The sequence below is a fragment of the Rhinatrema bivittatum genome, chromosome 6 (assembly GCF_901001135.1).
Source record: "Rhinatrema bivittatum chromosome 6, aRhiBiv1.1, whole genome shotgun sequence".
Classification (NCBI taxonomy): Eukaryota; Metazoa; Chordata; class Amphibia; order Gymnophiona; family Rhinatrematidae; genus Rhinatrema; species Rhinatrema bivittatum.
In genome coordinates this window covers 245,819,591-245,837,342 of record NC_042620.1, presented here as the reverse complement: position 1 = coordinate 245,837,342, position 17,752 = coordinate 245,819,591, and the positions used below count along the sequence as shown (strand labels likewise).

General features: G+C 46.0%; 1 protein-coding gene across 5 annotated transcripts in view; it reads right to left on the bottom strand.

The window, feature by feature from the left end:
- LOC115094055 (sodium- and chloride-dependent neutral and basic amino acid transporter B(0+)-like) overlaps positions 1 to 17,752 on the bottom strand; it is a 440,377-nt gene that overhangs the window by 112,946 nt on the left and 309,679 nt on the right. For 4 of the 5 annotated variants that reach the window (XM_029606711.1, XM_029606713.1, XM_029606709.1 and 1 more), the window contains one exon: positions 218 to 317. The exons of the other annotated variant lie outside the window; for it this stretch is intronic. In XM_029606711.1, coding sequence (XP_029462571.1) covers positions 218 to 317 — 100 coding nt within the window. The remainder of the gene's footprint in view (positions 1 to 217; positions 318 to 17,752) is intronic. 5 annotated transcript variants of the gene reach the window in all.

Sequence of the window (17,752 nt, the reverse complement as noted above, 5' to 3'; positions counted from 1 at the left end):
TTCTGTGAGAAGCTTAACTACATCTCAGCAAGGTGTAGTTAAGATTTGTTTGCATTAATGCTACTGTTAATGTGCTAACATTAACAGAAGTAATATTTTTCCAAACTGATTATCATGTCATTAGTATGGCCAGTTAAACTGAGATAATTAATGCATGTTAATGGCCCATATCACACTTTTATATATTGGCCTCTTTGAGACTTAGCAAAATAGTTACCATAAATCCAGCAGATTGCTATCAGCTCCAATACCGCCACAAAAAGGAGCACCCATCCACCACAGAAATAATCCATCAAATTAACCCAGTATATTCCTGCCTTCAGAAATAAAAAGGAATCATTATATCACGCATTTATAAAAATAATAAGGTTGAAGATTTTTATATCAATATCTAGTCGTTATTGTTTTGTAGTGCACTTCTAGTAGCCATACTGTTGCTGGAGATAACTGGAGTTTTATAAGACTGGCATACTTTTTAATGATAAATCACCAACAAGAAGGGGTTCTAAGAATCAAATGCAAATATCCAAACATATAAATGGTAGCAATTGACATTGAATTTATATTTTGAAAATTGCACTGTGCTGTAGTAGTATAAAAGCAAGTTTGCTTATGTAAACAGTGTTTCTGTAGATAGCAGGATCAATTAGCCATGCTGTCATGGGATCTGTCAATCAGGTCCGGGAGGCGGAGTTTTACAAAGCGGAGATTTAGATTTTAGCTCTCTGCGGCTATGCGTGTGTTTCCACGCAGAAAAGTAACAGATTCTCCTCAGTCTGTGATTAAGCTGTAGTTCGGAAAGACAGTGACTGCCAGGGAGGAGGGTGGATCAGCATAGCTAATTCATCCTGCTATCTATGGAAACACCGTTTACGGTAAGCAAACTTGCTTTTTCCCATCAATAGCAGGGCTGAATTAGTAGAGATGTGAATCGTGTCATCGATCGTCTTAACGATCGATTTCGGCTGGGAGAGGGAGGGATTCGTATTGTCGCCGTTTGGGTTTTTTAATTATCGTGAAAATCGTTAAAATCGTGAACCGGCACACTAAAACACCCTAAAACCCACCCCGACCCTTTAAAATAAATCCCCCACCCTCCCGAACCCCCCCAAAATGCCTTAAATTACCTGGGGGTCCAGCGGGGGTCCGGAACGACCTCCTGCAATCGAATCGTGTTGTCTTCAGCCGGCGCCATTTTGCGCCGCCATTTTGCAATGGCGGCGCAAAATGGCACCGGCCGTAGACAACACGATTCGACTGCAGGAGGTCGTTCTGGACCCCCGCTGGACTTTTGGCAAGTCTTGTGGGGGTCAGGAGGCCCCCCCAAGCTGGCCAAAAGTTCCTGGGGGTCCAGCGGGGGTCCGGGAGCGATCTCCTGCCGCGAATCATTTTTCCGTACGGAAAATGGCGCCGGCAGGAGATCAACTGCAGGAGGTCGTTCCGGACCTCCGCTGGACTCGCGGCAGCAGATCGCTCCCGGACCCCCAGGGACTTTTGGCCAGCTTGGGGGGGGCCTCCTGACCCCCACAAGACTTGCCAAAAGTCCAGCGGAGGTCCAAAACGACCTCCTGCAGTCGATCTCCTGCCGGCGCCATTTTCCGTACGGAAAAACGATTCGCGGCAGGAGATCGCTCCCGGACCCCCGCTGGACCCCCAGGGACTTTTGGCCAGCTTGGGGGGGCCTCCTGACCCCCACAAGACTTGCCAAAAGTCCAGCGGGGGTCCGGAATGACCTCCTGCAGTCGAATCGTGTTGTCTACGGCCGGCGCCATTTTGCGCCACCATTTTGCAAAATGGCGGCGCAAAATGGCGCCGGCTGAAGACAACACGATTCGATTGCAGGAGGTCGTTCTGGACCCTCGCTGGACCCCCAGGTAATTTAAGGCATTTTGGGGGGGTTCGGGAGGGTGGGGGATTTATTTTAAAGGGTCGGGGTGGGTTTTAGGGTGTTTTAGTGTGCCGGTTTTCCCGCCCTCCCCCTTCCCCTTCCCCTTCCCCCAATTTATGATTTTTTGACGATAAATCGGGGGAATTGGTATTGTATCGTGGCTCTAACGATTTTTGACGATTTAAAATATATCGGACGATATTTTAAATCGTCAAAAAAACGATTCACATCCCTATGAATTAGCCATGCTGTCATGGGAGTCCCAAGCTCCTGATCATGTTGTTTATGGTATATATGTTTGTACATGATCACGAACAGTGTAGCATTCACCGTGTACAAGAGGATAGAGATTGCAGGATTGCGTGTCCTATCTTCACATCAGTGGCTGCTTGTTGATCAAGGCAGTAGTCCGATGTGAAGGTATAGAGCGATGATCATGTAGCTGCCTTACAAATGTCAATGGATTGTACATGTTTAAGGTGTGCCAAGGAGGCCGCCACTGCTCTAACTTGGTGAGCTTTGGGAACAGAATGTAGCTTTAGGTTCTGTTTGTTGTAGCAGAACTTGATGCTCTGTGCTATCCAGCTGGAGATGGTGCGTTTAGCCACTGGCAGTCCAGGTGCTTTTGGGTCGAAAGAGACAAAGAGTTGAGAAACATGGGAGTCCGAGTTTGTTCTTTCTTTGTAGTATGCTAAAGCTCTTTTGCAGTCTAGCGTATGCAGTGATTTTTCCCTGTTATTTGCTTGAGGTTTAGGGAAAAAGATGGGTAGTTCTATGGTCTGATTGAGATGGAAATGAGACACCACTTTTGGTAGGAAGGATGGGTGCGTTCAGAGAATCACTTTTTGGTTATGAAACTGTAAATACGGAGAATAATGGACCAAGGCCTGTAATTCACTGACTCGTCGTGCTGATGTTACTGCCACGAGGAATACCACCTTCCATGTGAGGTATTTAATGTGTGCCGAGTCCATGGATTCAAACGGAAAAAACATGAGCTGTTCAAGAACTATGTTGAGGTTCCATGGAACTGGAGGCTTAGAGATTGGAGGGCGAAGGTGAGTTAACCCATTGATGAAACGAGATAGTAAGGGGTGATTGGAAATAGGAATACTGTTAAGTGGTCTGTGATATGCCGCTATGGCACTGAGATGGACCCTAATGGATGAGGCTGCCAGACCAGCTGTGTACAGTGTATGTAGATAATCCATGAGTAACTCAGGTGAATAGTCTAAAAGTGGTACACCATTAGAAGTGCACCAGGTAGAGTATCGTTTCCATTTATAGCTAGAGTTTTTTTCCTCATTGAGAGTTTCCTGGATTCTAACAAAATGGATTGTGCCAAAGTGGAAACTCCCTGTTCAGTTAAAAGGAGCCTCTCAATCTCCATGCTGTCAAATAAAGAGATGAGTGTAGTGGGTGTAGAAGCATTCCTTGATCTTGGAAGAGAAGATCTTGGTGATTCGGTAATTGAATGGGGTCCATGATGGACAGTCAGAGAAGGAAACTGTACCACGGTTGCCTTGGCCAGGCTGGAGCTATGGGTATCAGTTGAGCCTTGTCTGCTATGCACTTCTGAAGATCCTTGTTATGAGTGGTATGGGAGGAAAGGCATACAGGAGGCCTATCGTCCATGGAATGAGGAAGGCATCTTGGTCGATCCTGAACTGACTTGGTCTTATCAAGCAAAATTTGGGAACCTGAGTGTTGATCTCGGTTGCAAAGAGATCTATTGCTGGTGTCCCCCATTGCATGAAAATGTCTTGGGCTACCTCCGAATTGACTGTCCATTCGTGAGGATGAAGGATGCGGCTTAGCCTGTTCACCCTTGTATTTGCTACTCCTGGTAGATAAGTTGCTTGCAGATGTATGCAATGTTGGTGAGCAAGTTTGAAGATTGTCAGGGTCTCCTTGCAAAGGGGCCATGAACCGGACCCTCCTTGCTTGTTGATATAAAACATTGCCACTTGATTGTCTATGTAGATCATGACTCTGTGGCCCTTTAAGTGATCTTGAAACACTTGTAGCACATTTCAAATTGCTCTGAGCTCTAATAGATTTATCTGCACGGTCTGCTCGGAGATTGTCCATAACCCTTGGGTTTCATAAATCTCGAGATGTGCTCCCCATCCCTTGCAAGACGCATCTGTGGTTAAGACTGCATTGTGAGGAGGAGGACTGAATACTGCTCTTTTTGACAGGGTGGAGTGTAGGAGCCACCATGTTATGTCCTGTTTCGTCTCGGAAGTCAACGATAGCTTCTGTGTCAACGGTTGTGAGTGTTGTTTCCATTGACGTTTTAGTCCCCATTGCAGGCGTCTCATGTGCAGCCTGGTGTTGGGTACTGTGAAGATAGCCGCCGCCATGTGGCCGAGGACTACCAGAATTTGTCTTGCCGACGGCCTTTGAGTGTTGTTCAATGAGTAGAGAAGTTGATGTATTTGTATTATTCTTTCTGTTGGGAGATATGCCCGATTGCGAACAGTGTCCAGGCCTGCTCCTATGAACTGTAGTCTCTGTGTTGGTTGGAGATGTGATTTCTGAAAATTGATCACTAGTCCCAATTCCTGTAAGCACTGTATCACCCAGAGGTGATCGAGTAAGATCTCCGGGGTCGAGGCTATAATTAGCCAATTGTCCAGATATGGAAAGATGGTCAGACCCTGTTGTCTGAGATGAGCCATCACCACAACCATGCATTTGGTGAAAACCCTGGGTGCAGCCGATAGTCCAAAGGGAAGAACCTTGTACTGGTAGTGTTGATGGCCCTAGTGAAAGCATAGGTAACACCAAGAAGATGGATGGATTGGAATATGTGTGTACGCATCCTTCAGATCGATAGAACACATCCAGTCGTTGGGTTGAATCAGAGGTAAGATCGATTTCAACGATACCATCTTGAATTTCTCATTGGTCAGGAATTTGTTCAAGTCCCGTAAATTTAATATGGGGCAAGTCCATCCGACTTTTTGGGTATGAGGAATTATGGGGAATAGAACCCTGTTTTTTGGGTTTTTGGGAAAATTCGTCGAATGGCCTGCTGTTTGCGAAGCAAAGCAATCTCCTCCCCCAGTTGGGGTTGGAAGCTTTGACTCTTTAGAGTGGAAAAGTGAGGTAGTATGGGTTTTGTGGTAAATTGGAGTTGATAGCCATGTCGTACTATTTCTAAAACCATTGATCGGTTGTTATTTTCTCCCAGGCTGCCAGGCAAGAATGAATTCTGCCAGGTGGTGCTTGATGTAGTGGTGGTGGCTGATTTATTAAAAAGACGGCGTTGATTTTACTGCAGCAGCCGGTTGTTGTGTTTGCTGTTTTTGGTTACGTGGTTTACCCCTACTTTGAGTTGTGTTGTTTTGTTGCAGCGGAGGACGAAAAGATTGATAAGACTTGTAAGGCCTAAGATTATAGGATTGTCTATGTGAAGATCCCACATAACGATGCGTGGTCGAGTAGTGAGATTGTGACATTAAGGATTGGACTTCTAGAGCTTCCTCCTTTAATTTTCCAACTGTTTCTTGAAACCATTCTCCGAACAGGTTGTATCCTATACACGGGAGGTTCATCAGTTTCTCATGTAAATCTTCTCTTATCGTACTAGAGTGTAACCATGCCATCTTATGGGCTGCTATGGCTGTCGCAGACACCCTAGAAGATGTTTCAAATGCCTCATATATTGATCGTAGAAGGTGTTGAGAACACTCCTCCATATCATTAAGAGGCGGTGGTACATGATCAGCCGTTGAGGAAAGCATACCTTTTGTGGCTTGTATGCACTCATATAGGTATTGTACCATATAGAATTGATGGTGCATAATGCGGGCATTCAACATTGAGTTATGATACATCTTCCTGCCAAAGTCATCTAAACACCGGTTATCTTTACCCGGTGAATACGAGGCATGTGATTTTGCTTTTTTGAATCTTTGCATTGCTGACTCTATCACAATTGAAGCATGTGGTAATTGTGGTATAGAGTAAGGCGATGTTTTTCTCATATGAAATTTTATATCCTCATCAAAAGAAATAACACAGGACAAATATCTCCAATGCCTTCCTTACAAATTGACAACACCAACATCCAACTGAAGAACAATGCAAAGGAACTCGGGATCTGGATTGACAATGAACTAAGCTTCAAAAAGAACATCACAACGAAAACCAAAGAAGGCTTTCATAAACTTCACATTCTCAAACATCTTAAACTGCTACTACACCAACAAGATTTCAGAACCGTCCTTCAATCTCTTATCTTTACCAGCCTCGATTACGGCAACTCACTCCTGATTGGCCTTCCAAAATCCACACTAAAACCGCTCCAATTGTTACAGAATGCAGCTGCCAGAGTACTAACCAGCAAGAAAAAATCAGACGACATCACCCCTATTCTAAAAAGTCTTCACTGGCTACCGGTCGAACAAAGAATCAAATTCAAAACGTTAACATTACTACACAACGCAATTTACAAAGCAGACAACACCGCCCTCGATAACATGATTCAGATACACAAATCACAACGAACGACGAGAACCTCCAACAAACTGCACCTAGTCATGCCCTCTCTTCCTTCAGCAAAGCTTTCCAACATTAGGAACAGAGCCTTCTCAATCGCGGGACCGAAATTATGGAACTCCTTACCAGATCACCTAAGCACACTCAGCGACTTCAAAACATTCAAAAAGGAAATCAAAACATGGTTATTCAGACAGACATTTACAGATGGTGTTGGCTAAGCCAAATGCAACTGCTCTGAAACATTATCCCTCCCAATTATAATTGCACTAATCTTACTACGAGAATCTCTCCCTTGACTATTCACACCCAATATCAGACCCCTAAAAAGTGAATATTTTTGCTCAATCTAGTTTGACTCTGACCGATCCCAGAGATATAATCCTCCCATTCCTTCCCCAATTCTACCCTAGAAAGAGAATCCCAAATCACTCATGTTATTATGTAACATAGGTATCAATACTTATTCGTACACTGTTTGTACACTACCCGCACACTGCATGACTTATGCTTATTATGTTTATGTCGCTTGTTCTTAGAAGGTAATAAGGATTTCTGTTAATAAGTTACTCGGTTATATTGTCCTTTATCTGTAATGAGTTGTTAAAATGTAAACTGGAGTGAAGGCAGCTTGCTATACCTCGGTATATAAAAGACTTCAAATAAATAAACAAATAAATATATCCGTTTTCTTGGAAAACGCTGATAGAGAATAAGGCGTTTCCCACAACTTCTGCAAGACAGAATGTAATAATTTGTGTGGTGGGAGAGATGTTGGTTCTCCCGGAGCATCGAAAATCTTTAGGAGACCAAAAGTTTCTAACCTAGAGTCTGTCTCCTTTTGGACCTCCAGATATAATATCGTGCCCAATTTTTCTAAAAATTTTGGGTATGTCAGGTCCTCTGGAGGAGAATGTGGTTCCTGTGGTTGTTCCTGTGGATCCAATGGGAATCCAGTAGATGACAATGAGGACATTTGTGGAGATAGAGAATCTATAGTGGTATCTTGCTGTTGAATTGGTGAAATTGGTCGTTTCATCATTGGGGATGCCGGAGGCTCCACTGACGGTTCTCTAGAGGTATGCATATTGTGTTCTGGAGAACTCACAGATAGCTCATTAGACATCTTAAAAGATGATTGAAGATTTTCATAAAACCCTGCCAATGATTGGGATAATTGAAGAAATGCCTCTTTTGTTTGAGGAGGCATTGCTGCACAATCAGATTGTTTTGGTAGTTCACCTGTTTTAGGTGATACTGTAGGAATTTTAGTGGAAGCAGCTGGTACATCATACATGTTCCTCATCTTTCCCTCTGTGGTCCTAACAGAATTATCTGAGGACGAAGATGCAGCAGAGGAAGTGATTTGTATTAATTGTCTATGAGATAAGGAATCTACACTTCGTGGGTGAGATGACCTAGAAGTGGAAGGGCTCACTGCCCATGTATCTCTCGTCTTCGCAGCTTTTTGATGTGAGTGACGTGTTCGCCTATGGTGATGGTGTAACGATGATCCTGTATGGGTTCCATCTCCCGACAGTGATCGTCTAATTCGTTTTGACTGCAGCTCTGAAGAATTAGAGTCTGAAGAGGTGGAATGAGGAACATCTGGAGACTGATGTCTTCGTTTTACCCCATGTAGTATTGAATGATATATTTGTTTGGACTTTTGTAGTCCACTGTGCGTCGATCTGTGTGCAAATACCTTCGGCACCATGTGCGCTGTTGTTTTTTGTAAGTTGTGCGCATATACCGACTTGTGCGCATAAGTCATCGATGCCGTACGCTCAGATGGTTTCGGTGCCGTTGTTTTCGGTGCCGAGCTCGCTTCAGATGGCTGCGGTGCCGTATGCACAGAGGTCTTCGGCGCCGTGTGCGCATATTTCTTCGGCGCTGTGCACGCAGAGGTCTTCGGTGCCGTGTGCGCAATATCTTTGGCGCTTTATGCATATATGCTTCCTGCGTTGTGTGTACCGGTGTCTTGTGTGCTGATGTCGATTTGGTCGCAGAAGTATTATGCGCCAATGGTGATTTGGGCGCAGAAGGTACTTCAGATGCATAAGTCGTCGCGCCGAAGATTTAGGCGCCGTTGATTCCTGCGCTGATCGCCGAGGCTCTTTCGGTCGTCTCAGATCTGAAGGCCTATGTCGGCTCGGTAAGTCCTTAACTCCAAGCCTGGAGGGTTGAGGATCCCATGACGACGCTCCTTTTTGTGACGGAGCCGCCGTCAACGAGGGACCCGGTGAAGAATGAGCCTTCGATGGCTCGGAAAACGTGAAAAGTTCAAACATTTTGTAGGCCCGTTGTTTTTGGGCTTTTGGAGACATTCGAGCACAAAAATCACAATTTTGTAAATTATGCTCTGGTCCCAGGCATCGGTAACATCGGTCATGGCCATCCGTGACTGACATTACTTTGCCAAAGGCACAGGGTTTAAACCCTGGCTTTTTTGACATTTCAATAAAAATAAGAAATGCTGAGGAGAAGTCGGCCCTGCGTGCAATCCCGCTCGTGGAAAAAACAGACTGAGGAGAATCTGTTACTTTCCTGCGCGGGAACACACGCGCAGCCGCAGAGAGAGCTAAAATCGAAATCTCTGCTTTGTAAAGCTCCGCCTCCCGGACCTGATTGACAGATCCCATGACAGCATGGCTAATTCAGCCCTGCTATCGACGGGAAAAGAACAACTCATTCTTTATATAAGGATCTTCATAACACCCGTGCCAAGGTTAGTTATATTCTTTTCACCTTTCTGCATATATGGGTCTTATCTAATCATAATAATCTATTCTATAATAGTCTTTTTGTTAATTTTTATATTGCATGTAAAAATCACGATCAAAAAGGGAACTTCCCCATGTTACTTGAAGAGAAGTAGCATGCCCTAAATTATATCACATTTTGTGAATGCTGCTTCAGGGGCTACAACAAATTCTACCTTATAGATTCTTTTGGCGGTCTTTACAATAGTGCATCTTCAGCACAGCGTTCCATTAAACTTGATTTTCTGTAAATGTGTGGGACACATTAGTTATATCAAATTCCTTCCTATACGCTGAAATAAAAGTATATCTATATGCAGATAAATATGACATCAGCATTAAGGAGAAATTATGTCTTACCTGTTAATTTCCATTCCTTTACTTCTAGTACAGCAGTCCAGAACCTATGGGTTACATCCTCTCATCCAGCACATGGAGGCAGAGTTCTTTTTTTTTTTATTTCAACATGATGACATCACATGCATTTATGTCATACTTAGAGCATATTTAGCAAGTTTACTACTTTCAAAACTAAACCATCTACAATAAACTAACAACCTAATAATAAAAGACATTACAAGAAAAAACAAGACATAATAAAAATGATGAAAATAAAAAATGACTATTACAAGTCTTATCTTGCATTGTTATAGCCTACTTTCACATCTGGGTCGGGTTGTGGCGTCAGGCAAGGATCCGGGCCGAGGCCCCGGCATTGGGACGTGGCCTCCGGGTCGGGTCACGGTGTCAGGCCTAGGTCGAGGCCTCAGAGTTGGCACCTGTCCTTCAATGGATCAGGTAAATTTGTTTTTTTTATTTTTCGGGGGTCTCCGCCAAGGCCTTGGCATTAGCCCGTGTCTCTGCCAAGACTCCATTGTTGCACGCGGGCCTAGGCCATGGTCCCTGCTTTGGGTCTTGGCCTATGCCCGAGCGTGATGCTGGAGCCTCTGCCTAGGCCTAAAGCTAGAGTCTCTCCTAGGGCTTAGGCTATGGTCCCTGCTTTGGGCCTCAGCTTATGCCCTAGGCAAGGCCCTGGCTTCGGGTGTAGACCTAGGCCCGATGCATTTGCTTAAAATTAAACTAACAAATAAGGTTTGTTTAATTCAGGGGGATCTCAATTTGGTCCAGGACCCCTCAAATGAAATGAATTAGCCTTATTCGTCATGTTTTGCATTTTTGTTTTAAACAACTGCACATCCCTATTATTAATAGCTTCTTTAGGTCTGCCTATCATGGCCTTTGCGGCCAATCGGGTACTACAAGCACTTCTGTAACTCTTTCCTTTTCTATTTTCCTTAACAAATATGTCATTAGTGGCCATGGAGGAAAAAGATACAGAAGCTTGTATCCCCTCCAACTTTGTGGAAAGGCATCTATCACTTCGCTGCCTACTTCTCTGTGCCAACTGTAAAATCCTTTTACTTTTCTGCTTTGCCTGGAAGCCGAATATATCTGATGTGGACCCCAACTTTGCACTGTTTGACAGTAGGTTTCCTCCCTTAATTTCCACTCACCAGGATCTATTACATTTCGACTGAGATAATCTGCCTGAACATTTATCTGATCTGCTATGTGTTGAGCTGACAACTGAATCAGGTATTTCTTGGCCCATGTGAACAAAAGATCTGTCTCTTCCAAAATGCCCTGACTGCATGTTACGCCCAGCTTGTTTATATGCGTGACTGCTGTTGCATTGCTACATAAGACTCTCGTTGCCTTCCCTTGAAGAAGGTTCTGAAAATATAACAGAGCCAATCTGATGCCTCTGGTCTCTAGCTGATTTATAGATCATTGGCTCTTACTCCAGCTCCAGAGGCTCTGAGTGTAATGATTCTTATAATGTCCTCTCCAACCTATTAAAATGGCATCTGTTGTCAGTAGAACCCAATCTGGGCTTTCCAAGAACATTCCTTTTCTCAAATTTTGAAGATGAGTCCACCAATTTAGAGACATTTGAACCTAGTTAGACAATGGAAGGCGCACTCTGTAACCTTGAACTTCCATCTGGAAAGGAGTGAAATCTGAAGAGTTCTCAAATGAGCCCTTGCCCAAGGAACTAACTCCAGAGTCGATGCCATTGGGCCTAGAAGCTGAAGATAATGCCAAGCAGTTGGTGTTTGCTGTTCTAAAAAGCTCTTCACCTATGAACAAATCTTTAAAATTTTCTTCTGTGGTAGGTATACCATACCAGCCGATTTGTTGAATAACACTAGGGATGTGAATCGTGTGATCGATCGTCTTAACGATCGATTTTGGCTGGGGGGGGAGGGAAATCTGATCGTCATGGTTTTTAAAAAAAATCATAAAAAATCGTAAATCGGGGGACCCGTATGACATAGTGAGGGCAAAAGTAGCGCTGGCGCCATTTTGAATATTGGCAATACGGTGCGAGTGCAGGAGGTCGCTCCCGGACCCCCACTGGACTTTTGGCAAGTCTTGTGGGGGTCAGGAGGCCCCCCCAAGCTGGCCAAAAGTCCCTGGGGGTCCAGCGGGGGTACGGGAGCGATCTCCTGCACTCGTGACATCGGGTGACAGGAATCAAAATGGCGTCGGCGCTACCTTTGCCCTGTTATATGGTAAGGGCAAAGAGCCACCGGCACCATTTCTATTAACGCAGCCGAGGCCCGAGAACGGGAGATCGCGGGAGATCGTGCCGGGACCCCCCCACTGGACCCCAGGTAATTTAAAACATTTTGGGGGGGTTCGGGAGGATGGGAAATTTGTTTTAAAGGGTCGGGGTGGGTTTTAGGGTTGTTTTGGTGTGCCGGTTTTCCCGCCCTCCCCCGATTTACGATTTTTTGACAATAAATCGGGGAAATTGTTATTGTATCGCGGCTCTAACGATTGTTTGACGATTTAAAATATATCTGACGATTGTTTTAAATCGTCAAAAAATGATTCACATCCCTAAATAACACCCGTAGATGTTCTATAGTCTGAGAGAGCTGCAAATGACTTTTTGCATAATTGATTACCTAACCTAACCATTGAAGCACAGATACTTCTGCTTCCATCAATGCTACTCCCTTGGTATACAATTTGGCCCTTATTAACCAATCATCCAAATAAGGATGAACCAAGAAGCCCTTCCTTCATAAAAAGGTAGCTATGACAACCTTAACTTTTGTAAAGGTTCTCGGCACTGTCACAACCCTGAAAGGCAGAACATTGAATTGATAATGTTGACTGATTATACAAAAATAGGGACATTTTTGCAAACCTTTAAAGGGCCTTTTTTGCCCTTTTTTTTTTTTTATTTTCTATTTTCAAAATTTTCACATGTTACATCATGAAACATTCTTAAGGAAATACGGTACATATTCTGGAATACAGCATATAATGTGGTACAACATTCTGTTCTATTTCAGGAAAACAATTACCTTCCATATACATTCCTAAATATAAGAATTTGGGGCAATAAGTAAAATGAACGAAATAGACATATCTTACTAAACATACATTTATAGGAATTAGGTAGGTGAGCAACCACTTAAATTTAGCCGGTTACACTGCAGGTATTTCAACGGGGTGGCCTACCAGAAAGTCCCTCAACTGATTGGGGTCGAAGAAAACATAATTATTCCCTTGATAACTTATGCAACATTTACATGGGAATTTTAATACATATCGGGCACCTAAATTAAGTACCCTCTGTTTCATGACGAGGAATTCCTTCCTACATTGCTGGGTAATTTTAACTATGTCGGGGTAAATCCATAATTTTGCTCCATGGAACAGAGCTGTTCTATTCCTGAAAAACCTTTTCAAAATAAAGTTACGATCTGATGGGAAAGCAAATGAGATGAACAAAACTTTTCTTTCTTTGACCTCTGTCTCAATGGATAATTCCAGTATATCTGAAATATCCATAGCTGGTATATTATCTTGTACTTCCTGAGGGGCACCTTGAGGCATATAATATGCTCTAGTGCATACCGGAAATGCAGTTTCAGGAATTTTTAAAATGTCTTTCATATATGTTTTAAATAAGTCAATTGGAGAAATTAATCTCACCACTGGGAAGTTAATTACTCTCAGATTTAACATTCTAGAACTGTTTTCCAGTTTCTCCAATCTTCTTCCCATGGCACTTTCTGATTTTACAAAGTTCTGTTGCAAAGACTCCATTTTCTTGAAATTTTCTTCCTGATCCTTTATCTTTTTTTCCATAGTCCCAATCTTAGTGGCATTTCCTTGAGTTTTCATTTCTACTTCAGACATCGAGTGGGCAATTGATTTTAAAGCAATATCTATTGCCTTTAAAGGGCCTGACGGCGCCATAACTCTCCCCTTCACTGCCAGCCCTCCTTCCCTACGCATTCGGCGCGGACCTATTGAGGTGAGGGGAGGCAGAGGAGCCCTCGAGCATGCGAGGCATGCTGGCAGTGCACCCAACTTCAGGCCCTGGAGCCCCGATCCGGCACCGGCCGCGAAGAAGCCAAACAAAGCGAGGTAGGACCGCCTACCTCCACCCATGCCGTCCAATCCAGCTCTTCCAGCCCTTTAAAGGGCCCGACGGCGCCATAACTCTCCCCTTCACTGCCAGCCCTCCTTCCCCACGCGTTTGGCGCGGACTTATCGGGGTCAGCGGAGGCAGAGGATCCCTCAAGCACACGAGGCAGGCAGGCAGCACACCCAACTTCAGGCTCCAGAGCCCCGATCCGTCACCGGCCGCGAAGAAGCCAAACAAAGCGAGGTAGGACCGCCTACCTCCACCCACGCTGTCCAATCTGGCTCTTCCAGCCCTTTAAAGGGCCCGACGGCTCTAGGCATTGCGCGACAAAGGGGCTGCCCCTTTGTGCGCCCCTTCGTGTGAACCTGTGCCTGTGCATGTGGGCACCTGTTTCATTCACTTCACCTTGCAAGTGACAGATTGGTCACATCGCAAGGCCAAACATCAATTTGAATTCTACCACCTGACCTTCACCGGGAACAGTGCCTCTCCCCAATCAATAATCGCAAACATGCACCTTAAGAAGCAGGATGCCATCTTATCCTATCCCCATTATTTATCAACACCACAGCGCTAGCCTAAAGTTACCACTACAACACTCAAACCGATCCGCTGGTTTCCTTCTCTCTATCATGGCCTCCCCCCTCTCCCAACTTCTAGGACTCACCCTTTTCACCTTAACACTATTCAATGCTCAGTCCCTTACAAAGAAAACTCACATTCTCAACAATTACCTCTTGGATTCAAAACCTGACATCTGTGCCATCACAGAAACCTGGCTCAGAAACGCAGACACCGTCCTGATAAACCAATTACCCACTCACATTTTTGACATCTTCTCCATTCCCAGACAAAAAAAAAGAGGAGGAAGCCTCCTTTTAGCAGCCAAAAAAGATGTCAAGCTCACCAACCAACCAATCAGGACCTCCTCCAAGCTCGAACTAGGTTTCTTCAAATCGAACCAACTTCAAATTCTGTTAATATATTCTCCCCCTGGACTTCTTAACACAGATGCCTCCCCCCTCATAGAAGCCACTATGAAATACATAAACACGCTCTCCCCAGCTATGATCCTGGGGGACTTCAATATCCATGTCGACGATACACCACCATCTCCCAACTGTGACGCCCTCCTTACCACCCTCAGAGTCATGGGCTTCGAACTAATTATAGCCAACCCTCACACAGGGGTAGATTTTCAAAAATGGCGCGTTCGTGTACTTTTGTTGGCACTCCAGGCGCAAACTAAAGTACGCGGGATTTTAGTAGATACGTGCGTAGCCGCTAAAATCCTGGATCGGCACGCGCAAGGCTGCCTATTCCGAGCCGAGCCGCACCGAGCCGCGCCGAGCCACACAGCCTGCCGCCGTTCCCTCCAAGGGCGCTCCGAAATCGGAGCGGCCTCGGAGGGAATTTGCTAACGCCCTCCCCTCACCTTCCCCTCCCTTCCTCTACCTAACCCACCCCCCCGGCCCTGTCTAAACCCCCCCCTACCTTTGTTGGGGGATTTACGCCTCCCAGAGGGAGAAGTAAATCCCCGCGCGCCAGCGGGCCGCTGGCGCGCCTAGACGCAACCCGGGGGCGGTTCCGGGGGCTCTGCGTGCGCCGGTGGGCCTATGGAAGATAGGCCCACCAGTGCGCAAGGCCCTGCTCGCGTAAATCCGGGCGGATTTACGCGAGCAGGGCTCTTAAAATCCGCCCCTAATCGTGGAGACTACATCACTCCCATTCTCCGGAACCTACATTGGCTACCAATAAACCATGGAATTTTATACAAATCCCTCACCATAATCCACAAAGCTATTCACAAACAACTCCAGCTTGACCTCCAGATCCCACTCAGACTCCACACCTCCTCCAGACCGATCAGAGAATTGTACAAAGGATCTCTACACATTCCCTCAACCAAAGCCTCATGCCACACAGACACCAAAGAACGAGCATTCTCGATAGCAGGACCTACCATTTGGAATACTATTCCACTGGACATCAGACTGGAACCATGCCTACAAACATTTCGGAAAAAACTCAAAACGTGGCTTTTCCGCCAAGCTTTCCTATAATCGGTCCGAATTTAGGAACCTTTCAATTTAAACTCTCCTCGCTATATATGTAGCTAAGTTCTATTTATGTTATGTCTGTGGACCCTTGACCCGGGGACAATCAGAACAACGTCCAAGTTCCAGGCAGGGGTCAGTAACTGAGTACCGTCAATGCAGCATGAAGTCCAGTCCAGATTCAAGGCAGGCAGCAGGCAAGGCTAGGTCGGAGTCCAATCCGAGGTCCAGGCAGGCAGCAGGCAAGGCAAGGTCAGAGTCCAATTCGAGGTCCGGGCAGGCAGCAGGCAAGGCAAAGTCAAAGTCCAATCCGAGGTCCAGGCAGGCGGCATGCAAGGCAAAGTCAGAGTCCAATCCGAGGTCCAAGCAGGCGGCAGGCAAGGCAAAGTCAGAGTCCAATCCGAGGTCCAGGCAGGCGGCAGGCAAGGCAAAGTCAGAGTCCAATCCGAGGTCTGGGCAGGCGGCAGGCAAGGCAAAGTCAGAGTCCAATCCGAGGTCCGGGCAGGCGGCAGGCAAGGCAAAGTCAGAGTCCGATCCGAGGTCCAGGCAGGCGGCAGGCAAGGCAAGTCAAAGTCCGATCCGTGGTCCAGGCAGGCGGCAGGCAGGGCAAGTCTGAGTCCGATACGAGGTCCAGGCAGGCGGCAGGCAAGGCAAAACCGGAACAAAGCAGGGGTCAGAAGGAAACAACCAGCACAAACCACAGCAAACCACAAGACCTGTTGTGAAGGCATCCAAGTCTTCACTGAGGGAGTTTAAATCTCCCTCTCAGCTGACGTCCATTTCCGAGGCCGGCCTCGTCTTCGCGGCCCGGCCCCTTTAAGGGGCGGGGCCAGCCACGGCTCTCCTCATGCTGTCTTGTGACTGCCAGACGCCGTCACGTCGCGGCCCACGCTCCGCGGACCCCCGGAAGAGAAGCCCCGTCCCGCCTGCGGGGAAGAGGTAGGGAGGCCCGATCGCATGCGATCGCGATCGGGCCTCACAATAGTACCCCCCTTGTTACGCCCCCTCCTGGATGGACCTGGTTTCTCTGGATGTGCAAGGTGAAAGTGATGGAGTAGAGACTTATCCAATATATTGACCGCTGGTTCCCAGGAGTTCTCCTCCGGACCGAACCCTTCCCAGGCGATCAAATACTCCCATAGTCTATGATGGCGACGGATGTCCAGAATCTCCCGAACTTGATAGATGGTGTCTTCTTCAGATTCAAAAGTGGAAGGTGGATGTGGAGGTTCATGAAAGGAGGAAGAGATCAGAGGTTTGAGCAGCGACACATGAAAGGAATTGTGGATCCGAAGAGTAGAGGGGAGCCGTAGTCAATAAGTTACGGGACCTAGGCGTCTGCAGATGAAGAACGGTCCGATGTACCTAGGAGTGAGTCGCATGGACGGAACCCGCAGATGTAAATGATGGGTAGAGAGCCAAACCCAATCTCCCGTATTGAACAGTGGAGCAGGTCTAAGATGTTTGTCCGCCATACGTTTAGCCGCTTCGACCGCTCGACAAAGCTGAGCATTGGTGGTCTCCCAAAGTTCACGGAGTTGCAGTGCTGATAATTGAGCAGCCGGTGAAGCCACAGAAAGCGGTAGAGGTAGTGGGGGTTGAGGCTGTCTCCCAAAAACAATCTGGAACAGTGATTGTCCAGTGGCTGAGTGTACATGGGAATTATGTGAAAATTGCGCCCAGGGTAGAAGAAGGGCCCAGTCATCTTGGCGATGATTCACGAAAAGACGTAGAAACAATTTTAGTCCTCTGTTAACTAGCTCAGCCTGGCCATTGCCTTGCGGGTGAAAGGCAGTCATGAAGTCTAGTTGGACGCCAAATTTCTTGCAAAGGCTACTCCAGGGGTTACTCCAGGGGTTAATAAACATGTGGATAAAGGTGAACCGGTAGATGTAGTGTATTTGGATTTTCAGAAGGCGTTTGACAAAGTCCTTTATGAGAGGCTTCTACGAAAACTAAAAAGTCATGGGATAGAAGGTGATGTCCATTCGTGGATTACAAACTGGTTAAAAGACAGGAAACAGAGAGTAGGATTAAATGGTCAATATTCTCAGTGGAAAAGGGTAAACAGTGGAGTACCTCA